At 40.7% G+C, this 25,733-nt stretch overlaps 1 protein-coding gene across 1 annotated transcript; it reads right to left on the bottom strand.

Annotated features, from left to right (window-relative positions):
• Window positions 1-9,166: 9,166 nt before the first annotated feature.
• Window positions 9,167-11,123, bottom strand: PLPP6 (phospholipid phosphatase 6). The gene has a single exon (XM_049773880.1). It carries the CDS (start codon window positions 11,098-11,100, stop codon window positions 10,210-10,212), a length of 891 nt encoding a protein of 296 aa, XP_049629837.1. The 5' UTR covers window positions 11,101-11,123; the 3' UTR covers window positions 9,167-10,209.
• Window positions 11,124-25,733: the final 14,610 nt, after the last annotated feature.

Genomic DNA, 25,733 nt, shown 5'->3' on the forward strand with positions numbered 1-25,733 from the left:
AAACGGCTTCATGCAAGGAAAATAACCTACCTGCTAGGCTATCACTAGCCCCTATATTGATGACTTCTACTGATGAGAATTTAATATTGATGGCACTAAGAATCTTCTTGATAGTATATTGCATATCACAAGGAGTTAAAACTATAATTTTATGGGACTAGAATGATACTACATTATGTAAAGTGATTGCTTTATATGTAGCTGATACAGTTTTGACCTCTGGTATCCCAGATGGTCCCTGAGCACTGCTAGGAATGATCCCTGATCACAGGAGTACCTTTGAATATAGAGGAGTGTAGCCCCAAAACAAAATACACAAAAAATATGATTTTCCTTATTTAATTATAAATGAAAGATTAAGTATTAGTACTATGAAGTTTTAAATACATGAAAGAATATAACTATATTAGGGACTGGCGCAATGGCATACCTATAGGGTGTTCACCTTGCATGCAGCCAACCCAGGACAGACCTGGGTTCAATTCCTGGCATCCCATATGGTCCCTCGAGCCTGCCAGGAGTGAGTTCTGACCGCAGAGCCTGGAATAACCTGAGTGATGCCCGGTGTGGCCCGAAAATAAAACAAACAAAAAATAATATAACTATATTAAACTCCTGTGTCTATCAGCAAGACTGATAGTTACCTAGCTTTTGATTCATTTACTCTATTTCTCTTATTAACTTGAAGGTATATTTGAAAGAAAAATCTTAGCCATTAAACCATTTTACTATTACACTCTATAATATGCATCTATCAACAATATTTTCTACTTTTTGATGCCACACCCAGCGGTGCTCAGTGTTTACTCCTATCTCTATGCTAGGGGACTGAGAATTGAAGCCAGGTTGTTATCATGCAAGGTAAGTGCCCACTGGCTACCATCAATGTATTTGTCTTATAAAAATATATGGATATTTTTAAACCTATAAAAATTAACTTCTTGTTGTTTTTCTGGGGGCCACCAGCAATGATGCTCAGAAACCTAGAGCCAGTTTCAAAGATGCTTAGCCTGGCTCTGTCGGCATGACTACAGGTAAAGATTAGGGGATTCCCTTGGCAGTGTTTGGGCACTATGCAGTAATGAATTTCTAGCATCTTATACTCTGCCACTAGTGCAATCTCCCTGTACCTATTTGCTTTATTTAGTTTTGGTTTGGTTTTGGGTCACATCTGCTGTGACTCCTGCCTCTGCACTCAGGGATCACATTTGGTGGGCTCTGAATACCATACGGTGTTGCTGGGGACTGATCCTGGTCAGCCATATGCAAGGCCTTATTCACTGTAATATCTCTAAAACTCTCACCCATTTGCTTAATTTTAGCTTATCTGTTTGAACCAAGATATTCCAAATTTTCACACACAGTATTTGGTTGTCAATTATCATATATATATATATATTTCAATTAAAAACATTTCCATGGTTCTCTTTTTTTAAAGAATATTATTGATTTGTCTCAAACCAAGTTGATTACTTGTCTTATTTCTCTGGTTTTCACTTAATAATTATATGTCTGTTTTCTTTTTGTTTGTTTGTTTGTTTTTTTGTTTTTAGGTCATACCTGGCAGCTCTCAGGGGTATTTCCTGGCTCTGTGTTCAGAAATAACTCCTGGCAGGCTCGGGGGACCATATGGGATGCCAGGATTCAAACCACTGGCCTTCTGCACACAAGGCAAATGCCCTACCTCCAAGCTATCTCTCTGGCCCCAGAATGTCTGTTTTCTTGATTGTGGAACTATCAGCATTGTTCTCTACCCCCACTTCCACCCCCATTTTCTTATATGAAGTTTAAAACAGTGCTTAAAACAGTGCTCGATAAAAGTTTCAGTGAGAATAGAAATAGTCTACTAGCCCTATCTACTGGAATAGCCACTCACCACTTGTGAGTGTTAATGTGAAATGTGACTAGTGTGAGGAACAAAATTTTAATTTTATTCATTTTTATTTAATTTAAACTTAAGCACCCATATGTTCTTGCCTAGACAATGTGGCTCAAGTGACTATTAGATTCAAAGTCAACACTCTTGGTAAAAGTGCTTCAAAGTTACTTTCCATATCAACACTCAACACTCAATAGTGACAAAATCTATCAGGAGGTTTGTCTAGCAGCCTGATTGGTTTTGTGGGGAATGAGTGGGGTCATATCTAGTGCTGCTTAGGGTATATTCACAGCTTGGTGCTTGGGGAATATTTTGATGCTGAGGATCAAAACTGAGGCTCTCCCTTGTACTACTTGCACTGTAGTCCTTTGAGCCATCTTTCTAGTTCCTACATTAGCTGAAAAATAAAGTTAAATCTCATCCTTATGCAGTTTATGCATAACCAAAAGAAAGAGCTCTGCCTGTCATTAAGAACTCACATATATATTCAAGTAAAAGTCAGAAAAATTAATTTGTTCCCTCTATATATCAGACTATGAGGAAATAAAACTTAGAAGAACATTTCAAAGACTTTGGAGAAGATCAAATATAAAACAATCATATCATGGGTCTTATAGCTGAGTCAATGCTTTAAGAAAAAATACTATAAATGCAGTACTGCTGAAATTGAACATGTTTTATTTTTTTATTTTTTTCACTCTCAGGATTTCCTCAAAAATGCTAATGAACAATTCACTTTGGAAACAATCTTCTGGTGTTATTCATATTTATAATGAATAATACACCAGCTCAACAGAATGTAGGTGCTAACAAAACTGTCTGACTTCATATATAAACTAATGGCCTTAAATATAAACTTTAGGGCCCGGAGAGATAGCACAGCGGTGTTTGCCTTGCAAGCAGCCGATCCAGGACCAAAGGTGGTTGGTTTGAATCCCGGTGTCCCATATGGTCCCCTGTGCCTGCCAGGAGCTGTTTCTGAGCAGACAGCCAGGATTAACTCCTGAGCATCGGCCGGGTGTGACCCAAAAACCAATATATATATATAAATTTTAAAAGGAATTTTTTTTTTCGGTTTTTGGGCCACACCCAGCATTGCTCAGGGATTATGCCTGGCTGTCTGCTCTGAAATAGCTCCTGACAGGCACGGGGGAACATATGGGACACCGGGATTCGAACCAACCACCTTTGGTCCTGGATCGGCTGCTTGCAAGGCAAACGCTGCTGTGCTAACTCTCCGGGCCCGAATTTTTTCTTGTTATTGAATAAAGCTGCCTTAGGAAAGATAACTGATTCTATAAAAATAAAATCATGATATAATGAGAAAAACCTCCTTTGTCCTACCTGTTGCCTTATCAGATAACCTGGGTGGCCTTCATATGCTGTACAAAGATAGAGAACTAATGCAGGACAGAAGGAAAATCTGTTCTAATGTTTCTAGACCAAATACTTTTCATGGTTTGGTTTTCAGCTCTTTTGAAAAAAGAATGAGTCTATGGAGCTGGTACAGTGTGAACATCATTTCTTGTGTTTTATTGGTTGTCTGTTCCATTATTTCTTCGAGCACCTTTAACAGCCTTAACATTTTCTCTCTACAGTTCTCATCAGAGAGGTCATATAACTGGCTAATAGTGGTTGACCCTTTCCGGGGTACTATCATCACTAACTAAACTTACTGGGAAATTCTGCATTGCTTTCACATTGTGTCTTTTGCAGTTTGGAGGTGTTTCTTGTGTGTTGTTTTGTGGCTAGGAGATTAGTTAAAATGTTTTTGTCTTTTAAAATGTTAAAATGTTTTTGTTTTTACTGTGAGATATGAAGAGGTTAAGAAATGCATAGCTATGTAGTGAGCTTCATGGTGGGAAGGTCCTGACCATCTTGAATACCAAATATACTGACACAACAGCCTTGTTTCTTGGGATGTACTATATATATTCTTTTTTTGGTTGGAAGGGAAGTCTTAGCCTATATTATCTGACTCCAAGACTTTTGTTCTTAGTTTTTGGAAAATTTTTGAGAAATTTTCATTTGGGGCATGAACATGAGTTCAGGATATACTTCTATGTCATTTCTGCAACACTGATGTCATTGCTACCAGGCTGCATATCAGTTGTTCAGTAATATTTGTTTTCTGCCACCAAGCATTATCTACAGTTAATAAAATAAATTTCTGGAAATGGTGATAGTTCAATCCTTGAACTAATTTGCTCAGGAGTGAGGCTATGACCCACTTTGTGACTAATTACTTTGCAAGATGGGCCAGAGGCACTGCATGTATATATGAGCAACTTTCATACTTCCAATGCAGCAAAAAGTCTCAAGTGACCACAGTGGGGAAGGTTAACAATGAAAATAGTTCTATCAATTTATTTAATACCCCATTACAGATAAGTAGAGTAATTGAACCTGATACTTTCTCATTATGAATATTTAATCTATCCTGATATGATGGGGCCGCTCATTACCCAGAGTCTATGAAATATTACATATTTATTTCTTCTGCAGTTAACATCTAGGTATTAAGTTAACATTTAAGATATTCATTGAGATTGTTCCTAGGTAGTTAAAATATGCTCTGAGTCACTCAGAACTTATTATTATGCAGAGACCAATAGTAATCACAGGAACAAATGTAAAACTGACTTTGCAGCAGCTGCTTAAAGAGGAGATAAACATATTTTGAGAGGAGAAAAGGAGACACATCTGGCTGTGCTCAGGACTTACTACTTTTGGCTCTGTCCTCAGTGCTTGGAGAACCATATGGAATGGCAGGGATTGAACCCGAGTCATTTGTGTGAAGACAAGTACCACACCTGCTGACTATCTCTCCAGCCCTTATACATATATTTGTAATGGTGATATTCTACCTGGCTAGAGGGAGCAGATGGGAGATATTAATCTGTACACAAGTGTTAATCTCTATTTACACCAGATGACATTTTAGGTAAAGAGTAGGAAAGAAAAAAAAACAAGGAAATTGGTTAGCCAGGAAGAGATTAAACAGATAGATAATGTGTCCATGAATTTAAGACCAGAAGAGGACTAGGAGCTAGGCAAGGAGAATTTAGTTTTCTTTTCTATGAAAGTTCAGTTAAAATAAGGGTCCAACTAAGGCTAGGAAGAACATAGGCTAGGACAGTGTCTCTAGAAATCAACAGGATCCTAGGATTCCTTCCGCGTGTTGCAGAGATCCTGAGGCAATAAGGTACATCTAGATTCAAATGTGGCTGCTCCCATAAGCTAAATGGCCTTAAGCAAAAATGGCTGCCTGGCTTCAGAATCTTCATCCACAAATAGGAATGGCACTAACACAGCTGCAAAGAGTGGTAGGGGTGAAATAAATTAGCATATCCTATATATCTAGCATATAGTGGGTATACAGTGGTTGTCACATTCTTTTGATGTCTTAGCATTGATATTTGTTAATTTACCTGTGAGGGTCAATATAGATAGAGCCTATCCCTTTATATTCCTTTATTAGTCTGGGTGCCAAAAAGCTGTTGTGAGCTCTCGAAAGAGTGTTCTGGGTACTGGAGGAGCCCAGTTCCTATTTGTACCCAGACAGAAAGAAAATTAGAGTTTGTATGAGCACACAATGTATACCCTCCATTACGGTAGTGCATTTTTTTCCCCTTGCGGGAAAACTAGAAACTAATTTTCCTAGAAACTCCTATGACTTAAACACTTTACTTTATCTTGTCTCTATATAGAGCAGTTATCTCCACTTACATATCTGCAATTGCAAAAATCTCCAGTGCAAAATATTAATAGTCATGTTCCTTATCACAACTTAAGTCCCCTGAGGCTCTACCCCCCCCATAGATTTTTTTTTCAATTGGCTGGAAGAAGCCACTTTCTCTTCCTTTCCTTCTTAGTAAATTCTCAAAGACAGACACAGAGAGAGAGACAGACAGACAGACAGACAGACAGAGGCAGAGAGAGACAGACAGACAGAGAGACAGACAGAGAGACAGACAGAGAGACAGAGAGACAGAGAGAGAGAGAGAGAGAGAGAGAGAGAGAGAGAGAGAGAGAGAGAGAGAGAGAGAGAGAGAGAGAGAGAGAGAAAGGATAATTTTTCTTTCTTTGCAGGAAAAACAACTAACCACCTCTGTTTTTATAATGCCAGCTTGGTTTTAGCAAATGTATTAACCAAATGCATTGGGAGATCATTTAATTCAACGCATGCCTCGTGTTAAGTAAACTCAGAAAACAAGAGACTGACAAATTTTTGATGTGGCTAATATGGGGTTACCAAACTTTAAAACCTCTAAGAATTTTCCTTCCTTCCTTCCTCCCTCCCTCCTTCCCTCCTTCTTTCCCCTTCCTTCCTCCCTCCCTCCCTCCCTCCCTCCCTCCCTCCCTCCCTCCCTCCCTCCCTCCCTCCCTCCCTCCCTCCCTCCCTCCTTCCTTCCTTCCTTCCTTCCTTCCTTCCTTCCTTCCTTCCTTCCTTCCTTCCTTCCTTCCTTCCTTCCTTCCTTCCTTCCTTCCTTCCTTCCTTCCTTCCTTTTGTCCTAAACACCTGTACTATCATCTCTCCAGCTCCCAAGATACGATTTTAACGCGAATCATTACCAAAGTTCCCAGGCTTGGGGGCGAAGAGCTATTGAAATGTGGGTAATATTTTTTATTAAGACCTTGTAGGCACATTCTTTTAGAACGGGCCTGGAAAACATCTTAACAGATTGGACCCCTTTAGAGAGGTGGTCGGAGAGGAATCCTGGAGACCAGAATTCCTCGCAGCGCTCTGCGCGTCGGTTCTGCAGCTCTCGGTGGCTCCCGGGCCTGGGCTCAGTCGGCAGCGCGGCGCGTGGCCGAGGGTGGCACTTGCACGCCGCCAACTGGTGTTCCGGGATAGAATAGAAGGTGGCGCATTGGAGTGTCCAGGGCAACGCGACGCCTTCTGGAAGCTTGGACTTGGGCTCGCGGTAGTGGGAGAGCCTTTTGGGTGGGAAGGACCAGACCTGGGTGGGTGGGGTCGATGGGGCAAGGGATGGTCCGCTGGGCCTGGGGAAGCCGCTGGGAACGTCCATTGATTTGACTCAGGGACTGACTTGAGCCAAGGACAATCGGGTTGAGGTTCAGGACAAGAGGATCATTTAATTCCAGCTCTTCCGCTCACGCAGGGAACGATGCCTCTGGAGGTAGTGGTGGAGCTGCAGATCCGGGCGGTAAGAGAGATCAACAAACCTTTCCTACCCTAAATTAAGACTTTCCCCAGGGGTCTTAATGAAATGGCACATGTCTTCAGCTTTTAGGATAAAACCTACCTTTGTCCCTGAGATTCACTAACCTTGGTCTTTCCTGATTTATTTTAATTCAGCTCAAACAAACTCTTCCACGTTTTCATTCCTTAAAAGCAAATTTGTTTCTTACATTTATTTGCGTTTTCTTGTTCTATTCAAATAACCCGCATTAAGTCTAAGAAGGATTTTTTTTTTCTTTTCTTTTTTTTCCAAGCTAAAGTTTTGGGACTGTAATAACCTCTTCTTTAGATAAGGAGGGGAGAAATTCGTTTCAAAAAGCTCCTATCGCTTTCTGGTTATCTGACAACCTGTGAGCCAATCAAACATTTTCTAAGCCATTTCCCCACTAGCAATGATTCTGGCTTTGCAATCCCAAAAGGGAAACCAGTTGACCAACTATTACCTACAAAAGTCCTGTATAAATGAGGTGATGTGGCAGAGTAACCCACTGTTCCAGTTTGGGGTCAGTCATTTCTCTTTTTCAACTTCTTTTTTTTTTTTTTTTTTGGTTTTTGGGCCACACCCGGCGATGCTCAGGGGTTACTCCTGGCTGTCTGCTCAGAAATAGCTCCTGGCAGGCACGGGGGACCATATGGGACACCGGGATTCGAACCAACCACCTTTGGTCTTGCATCGGCTGCTTGTAAGGCAAACACCGCTGTGCTATCTCTCCGGGCCCCTCTTTTTCAACTTCTATTCTCCAGTCCTTCCAAGTAAGTGTACTGATATCATGTAAAGCAGATTTCAAAGCTATAGAGGCTTCTCTACTGAATTTGATTACAAGCACATTGCCAACATCTACTTGCCAAAGAAAGTTGGGTTAGTGTGTCTGTACATGTAATGAATGTGTGGCTTCAATAATGTATGTAGTTTAGAAACAAAGATAAGTCTTGGGACTGCCCCACCTGGCTGCCAACAAAAAGCCAGATTCTCAGTTGTGCTATACCAGAACTACACACAGATTCTTTCTCTTCATCGAGGCAAAAATCAAGTCCATTCAACTTCAACGGTTAGTTTTATTTGGATTTTAAAAGGCATTCCTTATTGCACAGTTAATACAGCGACGTAAGTTTTCTAATTCTACAGTGTTTAGGGATGTTCCAAAAACACAAGGTAAATTGTTCTGTGCTTTTTTAAGGTTTTATGTTATGAGTCAACAAGCTCAGAGTGCAGCAATTAAAACAGAATTCAAGCACCTTAACTATGAATGAGCCCCCAATATTCAGACTTGTTGACCATGTATGAGACCATGTCATAGCTCTCAAATATCTGGCTTGAATAATTATTATTAAAATAAAGACCTCTTTAAGGTTAAAATGCAAATGCATCACAGTTTGGCGAATCAGCAAGTGAAGAGGTAGTCTGTTAAGGAATGTTGAGGGGATGCAAATAATCTTGTTTTATTTTGAAGAGTAGCTACTTCTTTTTCCATGTGCCTTGCAGCCCCAGAAAATTCACTCAGTCATCCATTAAGCAGTCACTTATGATGGGCATTCTACATATTCCTATCTGTACTTCTGTATGACAGATAAAAGGTCATAATCCTACATTTATAAATGTCAAAATCATTGGTCATTAACATACATGAAGACACCAGTCCCATAGGTAATTTAAAGCTTCTTTTTATCAGCTACAACAGTATTTAAAGCATATGCCATTTTCAGTGTTTCCTCATCAAATAATACTGAGCAGACTAATACTCAGTTCAAAGCATGCGACCTTCTCTATCCTGCATTTGGTAAATTTTTTGGGTGGGGGGTCACATCTGGCTGTGCTCAGGGGTTACTCCTGGCTTTGCGCTCAGAAGTCGCTCCTGGCAGGCTCGGGGGACCATATGGGATGCCGGTATTCAAATCACAGTCTGTTCGAATCAGCTGCGTGCAAGGCAAACACCTTACTGCTGTGCTATCTCTCCGGCCCCCAGCATTTGGTAATTTTTAATATTGTGATTTGGGGCGGGTTCTATAATAAGCTGATCTGAATGAATATAAAGGGACTTTGGAAATTTAGGAGTTAGTTTTAACTGGCTATGGCACAGGTATTCTCTGATGAATTTCAAGTTAAATACAGTGACTCTAACTTTGCTTTATATAGGAAATAGAATTCTATATGAAAAGACATTAAAATATAGGACCATCCTCTAGGAATATGAGATTAATTTAAACTCTGACATCACAAAGACACATGGTATTTTCCCATACAATTACTTCAATAGAGGAAACACTATTCAGTAGAAATGAAAGATAGTAGGACCCTTCTCCATTCTTGTTGGTCCATTGATACAAAGGACCAGTTTTACAACCACTATGCTTTCCTTTCTATTGACCTCTCTAGCGACTTAGCTTTTCTTTCATGTCAAGCCAGGCTATTAATTGTCAACAGACTTAGACAGGAGGCCACAGTCCCATACTTTCTTTTCTAGATAAGCCCAGTTTGTAAGTGCTTCCTCATTAAGTTCTTGATTTGGCTTCTAAATGCTAAAATACTGTATTAGAGAGAAATGAAAAATATTTAAAGGCCTTTTGAAGAGGCAAAGGAAAAAAGGCAAATACTCAAATCTCTATTTGCACCCAATCTGCAAAGATGGAAAAGACAAACTAACCAAGAAAATCAGGATTAAGAAATATCCTCTAATGTAGCAATAGATAGTCAGGGAATAAATTGAGAAACATTTGTCTTTGCACTTAAAATATTAAATCTACTTCAGGGAGAATAGGATTAATAATGGTCATCTGCATGTATACTTACAGAATGTTTTTTCAAAGTTCAATTTATAAGCATATATTGATTTATGGGATTTCTACAACACAAATTTTACTGATGTCAACTGTTTTAAAAAAAAAAAGTAAAGATTATAATCACCCCCAGCTTGGTTTCTTTGCAGCATCACAGAGATATAAAGTTAATGGATCTAATAGAATACAATAAAGAGGGATCTCTTTTTCAAGTAGTTATGACACCCCAAAATCCCAACCCCAAAGGTGCCTTAACTGTCTTAAGAGGGGCCAACTCGATGGATGCTGGTTTGTGTCGGCATCATCTTATATGGAAAATGTACTGGTGCCATCATGAAAAAAGTTGGTGTCATTCTTGGTTCCAAAACACAAAGAGGACCGCAGCATTGTGTGGTGAGAGCCAGCAATAGTCCACAAGGCTGTAATTCATATAGCCCAGAAAAAAGCCAAAAGCCACGTCACTGACGTTGTGTCGCCCCAGCATGACCCTGGAGAGGCCCAGAATGAAAGCCCACAGGACCACCAGCACCCTCAAGGGAATGGCCAGCACCAGATGGTTCAGGATGAACCTGGACACCATGGCAGCCCTAGTGGCATGGCCCGAGGGGAAAGAGTACTTGTCCACAGAGACGGTGAAGAACATGTCCATCTGATTGTGGGCGGGCCGGCGCCTTCGGACCAGCCCCTTGATCAGGCCTACCAGCAGCAGGTCCAAGAGCAAGGCGAAGAGCAGGTTCATCAGCACCTCGCGCCCGGCCCAGCTGTCGCTCCTCGACAGGCAGTAGACGGTGCCCAGCAGCCAGGGGATGCCGTGGCCCGAGATCTCCAGCAGCTTCATCAGGGGTCTGACGTTGCCCCAGGACGAACTCTCCCCGGCGCACACGCCCAGCTTCTTGGAGAGCCACAGGTCGATGGCCAGCAGGGAGCGCAGGGCGATGGCCAGGAAAGAGGGGTTCAGGTCCATGCGGTCCTCGTCGGGCAGCGAGGCCGAGGACGCGGGCTGGGGGCCGGAGCCGGCCAAGGGGAAGGAGCCCCGGCGCGGCGCGGGGCTTTCGGATGCGCGGAGCCGGGCGCAGCTGGGGTCTGCGCCCGAGAGGCGGCTGCTCAGCAGGGACTGGAACTCGAACCTGCTGCCCCCGCCGCCGCCACTGCCGTGGGCCGGGCTGCCCGGGCTGCTGTTGCTGCTGGAGACCGCGGCGCCCAGCGGGCGGCCCTCGATGTTCCTCCGGGGACTGGGCATCGCGGCGGCCGGGCCCAGCCGTGGACCCCGCGCCCGGCAGAGAGGTGCCCCAGTCCTCCGGCTGCTTCTGCTTCCGCTTCCGCACGGCCATCCTCCAGGGGCGGGGAGAGGAGGCTGCAGGGGACGATTCTGACACCTGGTGGATGTGTGCAGGGAAACTGGACTTTGCTAGAGGAGGGATGGGATGGAGCTGTTGCTAGAGGAGGGATGGGATGGAGCTGGGCTGGGGTGGTGACTAGCTAGCAACTGCCTTGGGGAATCCTGGTGGAGGTGTGTGTCTGTCTTTGAGTGTGTGGAAGGGATGGAGAAGTATGAAGTCCAGGTGAACCAAAGGGTGGTGTGTGTGTGAGTGTGTCTGTGTCTGTCTGTCTGTCTGTCTTTGAGTGTGTGGAAAGGATGGAGAGGTATGAAGTCCAGGTGAACTGAAGGGTGGTGTGTGTGTGTGTGTGTGTGTGTGTGTGTGTGTGTCTGTCTGTCTGTCTGTCTGTCTGTCTGTCTGTCTGTCTCGAGTGTGTGGAAGGGATGGAGAGGTATGAAGTACAGGTGAACTGAAGGGTGGTGTGTGTGTGTGTGTGTGTGTGTGTGTGTGTGTGTGTGTGTGTGTCTGTCTGTCTGTCTTTGAGTGTGTGGAAGGGATGGAGAGGTATGGAGTCCAGGTGAACTGAAGGGGTGGGGTGTGTGTCTGTGTGTGTGACACACAGAGACAGAGACAGACTGAGAGACACCGAAAGACAGACAGACAGAGACAAGAGAATGAGAATTGGACTCTGGAGGTGGAAAATTAGGAGAGAAAAAAAAAGAATAGAACAACAACAAAAAAAGTCAAACTCGGTTTTGTGATTTTTTCCCCCTCCTTCCTTCTTTAAGATTTCTTGCCCCGGAGTCTTCCTTCCTAGCAAGCAGTATGTGTACCTAGGGGTCTACATCCTGAACCAGTACCAGGAGACAGACTGCTTTACTCCCATCTTCCCGATCACGATTCATCAGTGCATGAGATTTGAAAAGGTGATCTTGATTTTTCTCTTTGCTACTTAGAGACATTCCAAGTTTTCTGTCTGAAGATCATTTTAGGGTTCTAATAAAAAAAAAATACAGCTCTTGAGAGTTGTTTTGTAAATTTCCCTTTAAAAATGCACCTCAGCACAGTGCAGAACTACAGAGAATTTGCCTTTTTAACCCAGGTTTGAGCCAGTTTCTGATCCAGTTTAGTTCTGGATACCCTTGTGGATGGGTTTCTATTCTTAGAATTCCCGTGGTATTTTTTAAACTGGAGCAGAGAGCATTTTTCTGAATGCTTGGAGAGGTGTTAGAAGCTGTTGCATTATTTTTATGACAGGAATTATCAGTAAGGTAGCAGGTTTGGAAACAAACATTTTCAGATACAGTTTTAGAAAAATAATGAACCGGGCCTGGAGAGAGATAGCACAGCGGCGTTTGCCTTGCAAGCAGCCGATCCAGGACCAAAGGTGGTTGGTTCGAATCCCGGTGTCCCATATGGTCCCCCGTGCCTGCCAGGAGCTATTTCTGAGCAGACAGCCAGGAGTAACCCCTGAGCACTGCCGGGTGTGGCCCAAAAACAAAAACAAAAAAAAAGAAAAATAACGAACCAATTTAGTTCAGTCTTTTCTCTAAAATTCTAGTAAAGAAGAAAGCTCTTTAGATTTACTGAGTCTCCTTAGGTCATACCTGCTTATTTAGGTTGAGAGAGGCCAGGTTTCATTTTTTATTAAAAAAAAATTGGGGGGGCCGGAGAGATAGCATGGAGGTAAGGCGTTTGCCTCTCATGCAGGAGGTCATCGGTTCGAATCCCGGCGTCCCATATATGGTCCTCCCGTGCCTGCCAGGAGCAATTTCTGAGCCTGGAGCCAGGAATAACCCCTGAGCACTGCCGGGTGTGACCCAAAAACCACAAAAAAAAAAAAAAAAAAAAAAAAAATTGGGGTGGGGAGTAGTTTGGGCCACACGTAGTGTTGCTCAGGATTTACCCCTACCTCTGTGCTCACCCCTACCTCTGGGGTCACTCCTGGAGGTTCAATCAAGGAATGGCAAGTGTGCAAGACAGGTGTCTTTTTGTTTGTTTTGGGAGCCATACCTTTTATTACTCAGAGGTTAGTCCTGGCAGTGCCTAGGGGACCACATGGAATACTGAGAATTGAACCCAGATCAGCAGAGACACAAGCCCTACTCATTGCACTATCTCTCTGACCCTCAAAGCGTATCTTAACTTGTTATTACTACTTTGGTCCATTAATTCCTTGCTAATCAATATGATTGTAATTGTAAAAGTTAACCTGTTACCAACCTTCTTCCAACTTTACAGTAGTAATTGATTTCCTATGCAATCAAGGAGCATTTTTTGAAGTTTTTGTTTTGGAATATGAAAATGGAATTTTATTGGCCTTAAATTTAGTGATTTTTCCCCCCAAGCATTATTATTGAGGTGCTTCTTTTGTGAATGGGATGACTGGTAATGCTCATGGATAGGGCATATGGCTTTTTTTTTTTAATGCATAATTTTTTTTATTTAAACACCTTGATTACATACATGATTGTGTTTGGGTTTCAGTCATAAAAGGAACACCACCCATCACCAGTGCAACATTCCCATCACCCAAGTCCCAAATCTCCCTCCTCCCCACCCAACCCCCGCCTGTACCCTAAACAGGCTCTACATTTCCCTCATACATTCTCAATATTAGGACAGTTCAAAATGTAGTTATTTCTCTAACTAAACTCATCACTCTTTGTGGTGAGCTTCCTGAGGTGAGCTGGAACTTCCAGCTCTTTTCTCTTTTGTGTCTGAAAATTATTATTACAAGGGTGTCTTTCATTTTTCTTAAAACCCATAGATGAGTGAGACCATTCTGCGTTTTCCTCTCTCTCTCTGACTTATTTCACTCAGCATAATAGATTCCATGTACATCCATGTATAGGAAAATTTCATGACTTCATCTCTCCTGACAGCTGCATAATATTCCATTGTGTATATGTACCACAGTTTTTTTAGCCATTCGTCTGTTGAAGGGCATCTTGGTTGTTTCCAGAGTCTTGTTATGGTAAATAGAGCTGCAATGAATATAGGTGTAAGGAAGGGATTTTTGTATTGTATTTTTGTGTTCCTAGGGTATATTCCTAGGAGTGGTATAGCTGGATCGTATGGGAGCTCGATTTCCAGTTTTTGGAGGAATCTCCATATCGCTTTCCATAAAGGTTGAACTAGACAGCATTCCCACCAGCAGTGGATAAGAGTTCCTTTCTCTCCACATCCCCGCCAACACTGTTTATTCTCATTCTTTGTGATGTGTGCCATTCTCTGGGGTGTGAGGTGGTATCTCATCATTGTTTTGATTTGCATCTCCCTGATGATTAGTGATGTGGAGCACTTTTTCATGTGTCTTTTGGCCATTTGTATTTCTTTTTTGTCAAAGTGTCTGTTCATTTCTTCTCCCCATTTTTTGATGGGGTTAGATGTTTTTTTCTTGTAAAGTTCTGTCAGTGCCTTGTATATTTTGGAGATTAGCCCCTTATCTGATGGGTATTGGGTGAATAGTTTCTCCCACTCAGTGGGTGGCTCTTGTATCCTGGGCACTATTTCCTTTGAGGTGCAGAAGCTTCTCAGCTTAATATATTCCCATCTGTTAATCTCTGCTTTCACTTGCTTGGAGAGTGCAGTTTCCTCCTTGAAGATGCCTGTAATGTCCTGGAGTGTTTTGCCTATGTGTTGTTCTATATATCTTATGGTTTTGGGGCTGATATCGAGGTCTTTAATCCATTTGGATTTTACCTTTGTACATGATGTTAGCTGGGGGTCTAAGTTTAATTTTTTGCAAGTGGCTATCCAATTGTGCCAACACCACTTGTTGAAGAGGCTTTCCCTGCTCCATTTAGGATTTCCTGCTCCTTTATCAAAAATTAGATGGTTGTATCTCTGGGGAACATTTTCTGAGTATTCAAGCCTATTCCACTGATCCGAGGACCTATCCTTATTCCAATACCATGCTGTTTTGATAACTGTTGCTTTGTAGTACAGTTTAAAGTTGGGAAAAGTAATTCCTCCCATATTCTTTTTCCCAATGATTGCTTTAGCTATTCGAGGGTGTTTATTGTTCCAAATGAATTTCAAAAGTGTCTGATCCACTTCTTTGAAGAATGTCATGGGTATCTTTAGAGGGATGGCATTAAATCTGTATAATGCCTTGGGGAGTATTGACATTTTGATGATGTTAATCCTGCCAATCCATGAGCAAGGTATGTGTTTCCATTTCCGTGTGTCCTCTCTTATTTCTTGGAGCAGAGTTTTATAGTTTTCTTTGTATAGGTCCTTCACATATTTAGTCAAGTTGATTCCAAGATATTTGAGTTTGTGTGGTACTATTGTGAATGGGGTTGTTTTCTTAATGTCCATTTCATCCTTATTACTATTGGTATATAGAAAGGCCATTGATTTTTGTGTGTTAATTTTGTAGCCTGCCACCTTGCTATATGAGTCTATTGTTTCTAGAAGCTTTTTGATAGAGTCTTTAGGGTTTTCTAAGTAGAGTATCATGTCATCTGCAAACAGTGAGAGCTTGACTTCTTCCTTTCCTATCTGGATTCCCTTGATATACTTTTCTTGCCTAATCGCTATAGCAAGTACTTCCAGTGCTATGTTGAATAGGAGTGGTGAGAGAGGACAGCCTTGTCTTGTGCCAGAATTTAGAGGGAAGGCTTTCAGTTTTTCTCCATTGAGGATAATATTTGCCACTGGCTTGTGGTAGATGGCCTTCACTATGTTGAGAAAGGTTCCCTCCATTCCCATCTTGCTGAGAGTTTTGATCAAGAATGGGTGTTGGACCTTATCAAATGCTTTCTCTGCATCTATTGATATGATCATGTGGTTTTTATTTTTCTTGTTATTGATGTTGTGTATTATGTTGATAGATTTACGGATGTTAAACCAGCCTTGCATTCCTGGGATGAAACCTACTTGATCGTAGTGGATGATCTTCTTAACGAGGCATTGAATCCTATTTGCCAGGATTTTGTTGAGGATCTTTGCATCTGCATTCATCAGTGATATTGGTCTGTAATTTTCTTTTTTGGTAGCGTCTCTGTCTGGTTTAGGTATCAAGGTGATGTTGGCTTCATAAAAGCTATTTGGAAGTGTTTCTGTTTGTTCAATTTCATGAAAGAGTCTTGCCAAGATTGGCAGTAGTTCCTCTTGGAAAGTTTGATAGAATTCATTAGTGAATCCATCTGGACCTGGGCTTTTGTTTTTCGGCAGACATTTGATTACTGTTTTAATTTCATCAATGGTGATGGGGGTGTTTAGATATGCTACATCCTCTTCCTTCAACCGTGGAAGATTATAAGAGTCCAAGAATTTATCCATTTCTTCCAGGTTCTCATTTTTAGTGGCGTAGAGTTTTTCAAAGTAGTTTCTGATTACCCTTTGAATCTCTGTCATATCAGTAGTGATCTCTCCTTTTTCATTCCTGATACGAGTTATCAAGTTTCTCTCTCTCTCTTTCTTTGTTAGGTTTGCCAGTGGTCTATCAATCTTGTTTATTTTTTCAAAGAACCAACTTCTGCTTTCGTTGATCTTTCGGATTGTTTTTTGAGTTTCCACTTCGTTGATTTCTGCTCTCAGCTTTGTTATTTCCTTCTGTCTTCCTATTCTTGGGTCCTTTTGTTGAGCATTTTCTAGTTCTATTAGCTGTGTCATTAAGCTACTCAGGTAAGCTCCTTCTTCCTTCCTGATGTGTGCTTGCAAAGCTATAAATTTTCCTCTCAGTACTGCTTTTGCTGTTTCCCATAAGTTCTGAGAGTTTGTGTCTTTATTGTCATTTGTTTCCAGGAACCTTTTTATTTCCTCCTTGATTTCATCTCGGACCCACTGGTTATTGAGCATGAGGCTGTTTAACTTCCAGGTGTTAAAGTGTTTCTTCTGAGTCCCTTTGGAGTTCACAAATAATTTCAGAGCCTTGTGGTCAGCGAAGGTAGTCTGCAAAATTTCTATCCTCTTGATCTTATGGAGGTATTTTTTATGTGCCAGCATGTAGTCTATCCTGGAGAATGTCCCATGTACATTGGAGAAGAATGTGTATCCAGGTTTCTGGGGACGGAATGTCCTATATATATCCACTAGGCCTCTTTCTTCCATTTCTCTCCTCAGGTCTAGTATATTCTTGTTGGGTTTCAGTCTGGTTGACCTGTCCAGTGTTGACAAAGCCGTGTTCAGGTCCCCCACAATTATTGTGTTGTTGTTGATATTATTTTTCAGATTTGTCAACAGTTGTATTAAATATTTTGCTGGCCCCTCATTCGGTGCATATATGTTTAGGAGAGTGAATTCTTCCTGCTCTACGTACCCCTTGATTAATATAAAATGTCCGTCTTTGTCCCTTACAACCTTCCTGAGTATAAAGTTTGCATTATCTGATATTAGTATGGCCACTCCAGCTTTTTTATGGGTGTTGTTTGCTTGGATAATTTTTCTCCAGCCTTTTATTTTGAGTCTATGTTTGTTCTGACTATTCAGGTGCGTTTCTTGTAGGCAGCAGAAGGTTGGATTGAGTTTTTTGATCCATTTAGCCACTCTGTGTCTCTTAACTGGTGCATTTAGTCCATTGACGTTGAGAGAAAGAATTGTCCTGGGATTTAACGCCATCTTTATTTCAAAATTTGGTGTGTCTTTTGGGTAGTCTTGTCTTAGATTAGGTCTTTCAGTTTTTCTCTTAAGACTGGTTTTGTGTCTGTGAAGTTTCTGAGCTGTTTTTTGTCTGTGAAACCATGTATTCTTCCATCAAACCGGAAAGTGAGTTTTGCTGGGTATAGTATTCTGGGTGAAGCATTCATTTCATTCAGTCTTGTCACAATATCCCACCACTGCTTTCTGGCATTGAGCGTTTCTGGTGACAGGTCTGCTGTAAATCTCAGGGAAGCTTGCTTGAACATGATTTCCCCTTTTGATCTTGCTGTTTTCAGAATTCTGTCTCTATCTGTGGGATTTGTCATTGTGACTAGGATGTGTCTTGGGGTGGTTTTTCTGGGGTCTCTTTTGGTTGGTACTCTTCGGGCATGCAGGATTTGATCACATATATTCTTTAGCTCTGGGAGTTTCTCTTTAATGATGTTCTTGACCATTGATTCTTCCTGGAAATTTTCTTCCTGGGTCTCTGGGACTCCAATGATTCTTAAGTTGTTTCTGTTGATCTTATCATAGACTTCTATTTTCGTCTGTTCCCATTTTTTGACTAATTTTTCCATTGTCTGCTCATTTGCTTTAAGTTTTTTGTCCAATCTCTCCTGCTGTATGGAATTGTTATGTATCTCATCTTCCACAGCACCAAGTCTATTCTCAGCTTCTGATACCCTGTCCCGGAGCTTATCCATTTTGTCATTCACTTCATTTACTGACTTTTTCAGTCCTGTTAGTTGACATGTTATTTCAGTTTGGAGTTTTGTCATTTCTGCCTTCATATTTTCTTGGTTCTTATTAGTGTTCTGTTCAACTCGATCCATGGTTTCTTGGAGTCTGTTGAGCACCTTCCATATTGCTAGTCTAAAGTCCTTATCTGAGAGGTTGATTAGTTGTTCAGTCATTATCTGGTCCTCAGAATTGTCATCTTCATTCTCTATGTCTGATGCTGGCCTGCGTTGTTTCCCCATTGTCACACTTGTATTGTGGGTTTTTCTACGTGTTGTAGTGGTATTCATTGTCTATATGATGTAGGCAGCACACTCCTCTGGCTCCTCCCTTTCTGGATGGGCTGACTTGCCTCTAAGGGAGGGGAGTCCTCCGTGGATGAAGCCTCACACTGGGTCAAATCTTAGGCCCGAGCATGCAACAGAGAAGACAGTCCAGAGAGAAATGTTTGCTTCTGTGATATAGCGCCGTTCTTAGTGTGATTTTTCCTTCTTGTTGCAATGGAGTTCTTTCCTTAGAAAGAGTGCACGGCCGCGTAGCGAAGCGGAGCGGCCGTGCTCCACTGGAGTCTCTTTTTGCCCCACTCACAAGAGTTTCACGCAAGAGGACAGTAGACAGACATAGACAGGTCACACTCACAGTCTTTCACAGCTGAGCCCCACTGGGCCGGTGTACTTTCGCGGAAGGGCATATGGCTTTTAAAGACTCCTGTGGCAATACTCAAAAAGGGTCCTCTTACCTTATTTTTGTTTCTGTTTTTTTTTTTTGATCATAGGTTATGCAAAACATAAGCTCCAGCTCATGAGCTGTATTTTCTGACCCAGTGTATTTTTTTGATAGGAGATTGTAAGAGAAGATGGGAGTATATTTTTTTGATAGGAGATTGTAAGAGAAGATGGAAATTAATTTTCGAAGGACTGGTACTAAATAATGTTTCAATAAATTATTATTTGAAAATTTGAAACTATGAGACTGAAGCAATAGCACAATGGATACGGTGTTTGCCTTGCATGCAGGAGACCTGGATCAACTGGGTTCGATCCATGGTGTCTCATCTGGTCCCCTGAGCCTTCCAGGAACGATTTCTTTCTTTTTTTTTTTATAATTATCTTTATTTAAACACCGTGATTAAAAATATTATAGTTGTATGATTACAGTCATGTAAAGAACACCCCCCTTCACCAGTGCAACATTCCCACCACCCTAAGCTCTGAACTCTGCCGGGTGTGCCCAAAAAAGAAAAGTGAGTCTACCAGATGAAAGTCATAAGAAAGAAAGAAATGAAGATAGTTCCTTGGGATATACTATCAAAATCCAAAAAGTAAATGCTTCCCTCATTTTGATATTGATAAAAGAAAGTGGTAAAAATCCACTTTAATCCCCCTCCAGTTGATTTCCTAATTAGATTTAGCACCACTTTATTTCTGAAGAAGACTTTAAAACATCTTTTTATAAGAAACTCAAGGAATGAAAGTATAGAATCACAGAATATAGATGATCTTGGAAATAATCTAGTTCACTATCTTTTATTTGTAGAAAGAGTGAGTCCCAGAATCTCTGTAGATTCCACTTGTTTCTAAGTCTTTGTCTTTGAAATTGTGAGTCAAAAATATATGGACCATTTTTATTAGGCAGTATAAAGAAATAATACAGTATAATAACTATTATGCAGTATAAATAAGTAAAAATTTTTAATTGGAAAAATTGATCTCTTAGGTAAGTAATCTGGAATCTTTGTTAACTTCCAGTTAGTTCCAGTCTTCTTGTACTGTTCTGTTCTTTAATTACAAATAGTTGCAGCAAGAAGTAAGAGTATTTTCTCCTTCTTGGGCCTTCTGTTTAATTCCGAATTAAATGTCCTAAAGCAATTAGATAAACAAGAAATTACAAAGAATGTATGAGCCTTTGTGTTTGAGCAATTCATGTTGATCACATTTGAGAAAATCCTTAGTCATGAAGGAATGAAATTGCTGTAATACATTAGAAGAAAATTAAATTAAAAGAAATAAATTAGAAAATAAATTAGAAGAAAAATAATCTTGTCCACATTTGCAAGAGAAATCCAAGTTGGAAAAGAAAAATGTGACTAGCAGGGACAGTTTTATTTTTGTAGTCAAAGGAAACATGATTTTGGAGCAAAGATAGATTTTAATCATACTTAAGAGGAAAAATAAGAACTTTAATGCTGTAAATCAAATTCCACCTAAAACTCTCATTACTTATTTTTTTAAGTTGAGGGAGAGTGACATCATATGCATTTTTTTTTTGTTTGCTTGTTTTGAGGCCACACCTGTGATGCTCAGGGGTTACTCCTGGCTATGCTCTCAGAAATTGCTCCCAGCTTGGGGAACCATATGGGACTTCAGGGGATCGAACCACTGTTCATCCTAGGTCAGACATGTGCAAGGCAAATGCTGTACCACTGTGCCACCGCTCCAGGCCCTGCATTTTATTTTGGTTTTATCTCAACCTCTTCCTTCCTTCCTTCCTTCCTTCCTTCCTTCCTTCCTTCCTTCCTTCCTTCCTTCCTTCCTTCCTTCCTTCCTTCCTTCCTTCCTTCCTTCCTTCTTTCTTTCTTTCTTTCTTTCTTTCTTTCTTTCTTTCTTTCTTTCTTTCTTTCTTTCTTTCTTTCTTTCTTTCTTTCTTTCTGTCCTTTCCTTCCTTCCTTCCTTCCTTCCTTTCTTCCTTCCTTTCTTCTTTCTCCCTCCCTCCCTTCCTTCCTTCCTTCTCCCTCCCTCCCTCCCTCCCTTCCTCCCTTCCTTCCTTCCTTCCTGCCTTCCTTCCTTCCTTCCTTCCTTCCTTCCTTCCTTCCTTCCTTCCTTCCTTCCTTCCTTCCTTCCTTCCTCCTTCCTTCCTTCCTTCCTTCCTTCCTTCCTTCCTTCCTTCCTTCCTTCCTTCCTTCCTTCCTTCCTTCCTTCCTCCCTCCCTCCCTCCCTCCCTCCCTCCCTCCCTCCCTTCCTTCCTTCCTTCCTTCCTTCCTTCCTTCCTTCCTTCCTTCCTTCCTTCCTTCCTTCCTTCCCTCCCACCCTCCCTCCTTTCTTTCCTTTTTTCCTTCCTTTCTTTTTGGACCACACTTGGTAATGCTCCTGGCTATACGCTCAGAAATCGCTCCTGGCTTGGGGGACCATATGGGAAGCAGGGAATCAAACTGTGGTCTGTCCTGGGTCAGCCGCATGCAAGGCAAATGCTCTATCACTGCACCATCGCTCTGGCCCCCTCAGCCTCTTTCTATCTTAAGGATAAAATATACATATTTGGCAAGAAATCTAGCTATACAGGTATAACATTGTTTTTCTTGTGCTTCATGGTACATTTTCAGTTTTGGGGTTCTATGGAAGAGTAACTATAGGTATTTCTTGCTCTTGGAAATTTTCAGTTATCCCAGTTAATTTTTATTATTAATTTTTATGAAGGACCTACATAGTACACACTTTTGCAAAGCCTAAGACTAGAAAAAGGTTTTTATTTTTATGACAAATGCAAAAAGTGAAAATGAGTTCAGTGCTGATTTTGAAGCAGTTCTTGAGGCAGTCAGTATCACAAACTGTGAAAGTGGACTTGGGCTGAAAAGGTAGTACAGCACATAGGATGCTTGTCTGGCATGCAGATGACCCGGATTCTATCCCTAGCATCCCATATAGTCCATTGAACATTGCTAAAATTAATTCCTGAGTGCTGAGCTACAAGTAAACCTGAATTAGGTGTATCCCTTAAACAGAAAAACAAACAAAAAAGTGAAATTATTAAACTTCTTCCTAGAAGGGACTTTATATATCAGTGTACTTATCATACCGCTTTTGCATATATTGTGTCAGTGCTGGTATTATCACAGATTTTATGTGTTATTTGCAATAATAATATAAATGGGCTTTTTTGGAGGGGATTTCTGGGAATGCTCAAAATATTTCATATAAAAAGTATTCCATAAGGGCAATTGCTTTTTGTTTGTTTTGGGCCACATCTAGTGGTACTCAGTGGTTACTCCTGGCTCTGTGCTTAGGAATCATTCCTGGAAGGCTCAGGGACCATGTGAAGTTCTGGAGATTCAAATCCAGGTCAGATGTGTGCAAGGCAAACAGCTTACCTATTGAATTTTTGCCTGGCCCTTGCTTCTTTGTTTTAGGTATTTCAACTTGCAAAAAATTTCCAGGGAACATTCTACTTTCAAGTAGTGTGGAATGCATGCACTAATTAATATATAGTGTTTCTTTTGTGTTATACATAGAAGTTTTATTAGCAATAAAACTTTTTAGCAATCTAATTGCTTCATTCAATTAATAACATTTAATATGACAATAGTATGTAAGATATTTTTTTAGATACTCAAATAAGACTATGAGATTGATACCAGCTTTACATTTTTTGTTTGTTTGTTTTTGGGCCACACTCAGTGGTGCTCAGGGGTTAATCCTGGGTCTGCATTCAGAAGTCACTCCTGGAAGGTTTTTCTTACCATATGCGATGCTGGGAATCCTAAGTGGGTCCGTCCTAGGTTAGCAGCATGCAAGGCAAATGCCCTACCACTGTACTATCACTCTGGCCCCAGCTTTAGTTTTAACAGCAGATTGTAAGATTAGGTAAAGTTGATTTATTTTGTATATGTAAATATATTCTATTAACTTATATTTTCCTTGTACTTAGAATTGTATCTCACTCATTAATAATATTAACATATGTTAACATTTCTCCCCTGGGGGGGGGTACTTCACCTGGTGTGCTCAGGACTTGTGCATGGCTCTAAATTTAGGGATCATTCTTGGTATGCTCAGGGAACCATATAAGTGCCAGAAGTGGAACCCAGATTGGTTGCTTTCAGGGCCAGTGCTCTACTCACTGCACTGTCTCTCCAGCCTTTGAAATTTTAACCATATACCTGTCAAAAGTATTCTTGCTCAGTCCTAAACTTTTGTGTAACTGCATTTTACATGCTAAGTATTCAGAAAGGTATAATTTATATTTACTTTCTATAAGTATATACTAACAATGCTAAAAATTTATTTTTCCCTGCAGATATTTGAAAAGGCAATTGATCCTGGAACTGTAGTAGAACATTTAGAAAGTAGGTAATTTCTAAAACAATCCGCTATTATGTGTCTATCATTCATTGAATAAGAAGCTCTATTTTCTATAGTTATTATACTTATGTTTTTTGTTTTTTTTTTTGGTTTTTGGGCCATACCCATTTGACGCTCAGGGGTTACTCCTGGCTATGTGCTCAGAAATCGCCCCTGGCTTGGGGGGACCATATGGGACGCCGGGGGATCGAACCTCGGTCCTTCCTTGGCTAGCGCTTGCAAGGCAGACACCTTACCTTCAGCGCCACCTACCCGGCCCCTATTATACTTATGTTTGCTGGTGTGTGTGTACTCATCTGTGAACCGGTGTGCTATGTACATAGTGCAAGGCATATGCCCTATTGCTTAGTCACATCCCTTGCCCAGATATTTCCATTATTTGATTCATATTTGTTCTTGGGATAGTGAAGTATATTTGTAACTTGACCATTTATAAAATGTTTTAATTTATGTTATAATTTTCTAGGTATAGATGGAATATTTCTGAATGTGCCATTCTGATGATTTATTATAAAATTATTGTTTTTTGTATATTTACAAAGTTGTATAACCATTACTATAGTCAGATTTAACACATTTATCTTTTTTGGGGGGTCAAACCTGGCAATACTCAGGGGATACTCCTGGCTCTACACTAAGGAAAACTCATAGTGATGCTCTGGAAACATAAGGGATGTCAGGGATCAACCTGGGTCAACTGCGTGCAAGTTAAGTGTTTTACCCAAAGAATTAGGAATATATCATTAAAATTTCCAAATACTAATTTCAGTCGTGTATTGATGTTTTAAAAGAACATAAGAATAGCTCTCTTAGTGATGTACTTCCTCTTTGATAATTGAAAGCAAGTGTGAAGTATGTTATTTTATTCCAGCAGGTAATTCAATGTAGATATTATATAAAGTAACCTAATTAATTTGTTTGGTGGAATAGTAAACATTTTTAATAAAATATAGGGAAGAGCAGAGATTGTGGGAGCAAACTGCTTTGGTTTAGCTACAGACCTGTGACTGTTAGCTGTGTGACCTTGTCCTCGTTATCATACTTTTCTCTTGGAGATTAGTATCCTTGTTCATGAAGCTGTTGCCCTCATTTATACTTATTTTTTTTTCTCTTCTTTTCTTTTCTTTCTTTATGTGCTCTGCCATGTTTCTTATCTCAAGACTGTGGCGGTTTTTTTGTTTTTTTGTTTTGTTTTGTTTTGTTTTGTTTTTGTGGTGCTTATCGTTATTGTTGGAGTCCTCACTGGATATTTGACACTTCTTTTTGTACTGGTGGAGTGTTTCACCTTCTTTTTCTCCTTCATCTCTCAAACCGATGATGAGAGCCTCTAGAAGAATTCCGCTTATTTTCAGATATTAGACTTTTACCCCAGTTTATTACTTTTCTCTTCTTCAAACAAAACCGCGTAACTTGAACTAGCTAGTCCTGCCTCCCAGTTAGAGGGGAAATAAGGGAGGCACCAGGACCAAACAGGTGCAAGACTACTAAGTAGTAGGCTAGGTACAGAGGGGACCACATATTCTAGCAGCCCTGGGGGTGAGGGAAGAGGATATGGGAGGTAGGACAAAAACGGAGGTGTAGGGAGGACAAATTGATGATGGGAATCCCCCCTGATTATATGTAAATATGTACCTAAAATATTGTCAACAATATGTAAGACACTATGATCAAAATAAAAATTATATTAAAAAAAAGGACCTAATTGGGGCCGGAGAGATAGCATGGAGGTAGGGCATTGCCTTGCATGCAGAAGGATGGTGGTTCGAATCCCGGCATCCCCTATGGTCCCCCCGAGCCTGCCAGGAACAATTTCTGAGAGTAGAGCCAGTAGTAACCCCTGCATGCTGCCAGATGTGACCCCCCCCAAAAAAAAAACAAAAAAGAAAATAGACCTAATCATTAAAATTGACTCAGGAATGTGGTGAGAATTCACTGGCTGTTCTCTATTTATAACTAAAATATGTTTGGTGCTTAACATTACTACTGGAATGATGATTCCTATCACTTGGAAAAACTAAAATGATAGGGATGTTTTGGCTTTTAAAGTTCTTGGCATTTAAAAATCTATATTCATGAATTAATGTTTTATTTTAATTGTCATGTCTTTCTGAGATTAATTGAGATGCAATATTATGTAAGTTTAAGGTATA

This window comes from Suncus etruscus, chromosome 1, assembly GCF_024139225.1.
Source record: "Suncus etruscus isolate mSunEtr1 chromosome 1, mSunEtr1.pri.cur, whole genome shotgun sequence".
Classification (NCBI taxonomy): domain Eukaryota; kingdom Metazoa; phylum Chordata; class Mammalia; order Eulipotyphla; family Soricidae; genus Suncus; species Suncus etruscus.

Bases quoted from the DNA above. Each gene is read 5' to 3' on its own strand.
- PLPP6 (XM_049773880.1), bottom strand. From the start codon at position 11,100: ATGCCCAGTCCCCGGAGGAACATCGAGGGCCGCCCGCTGGGCGCCGCG.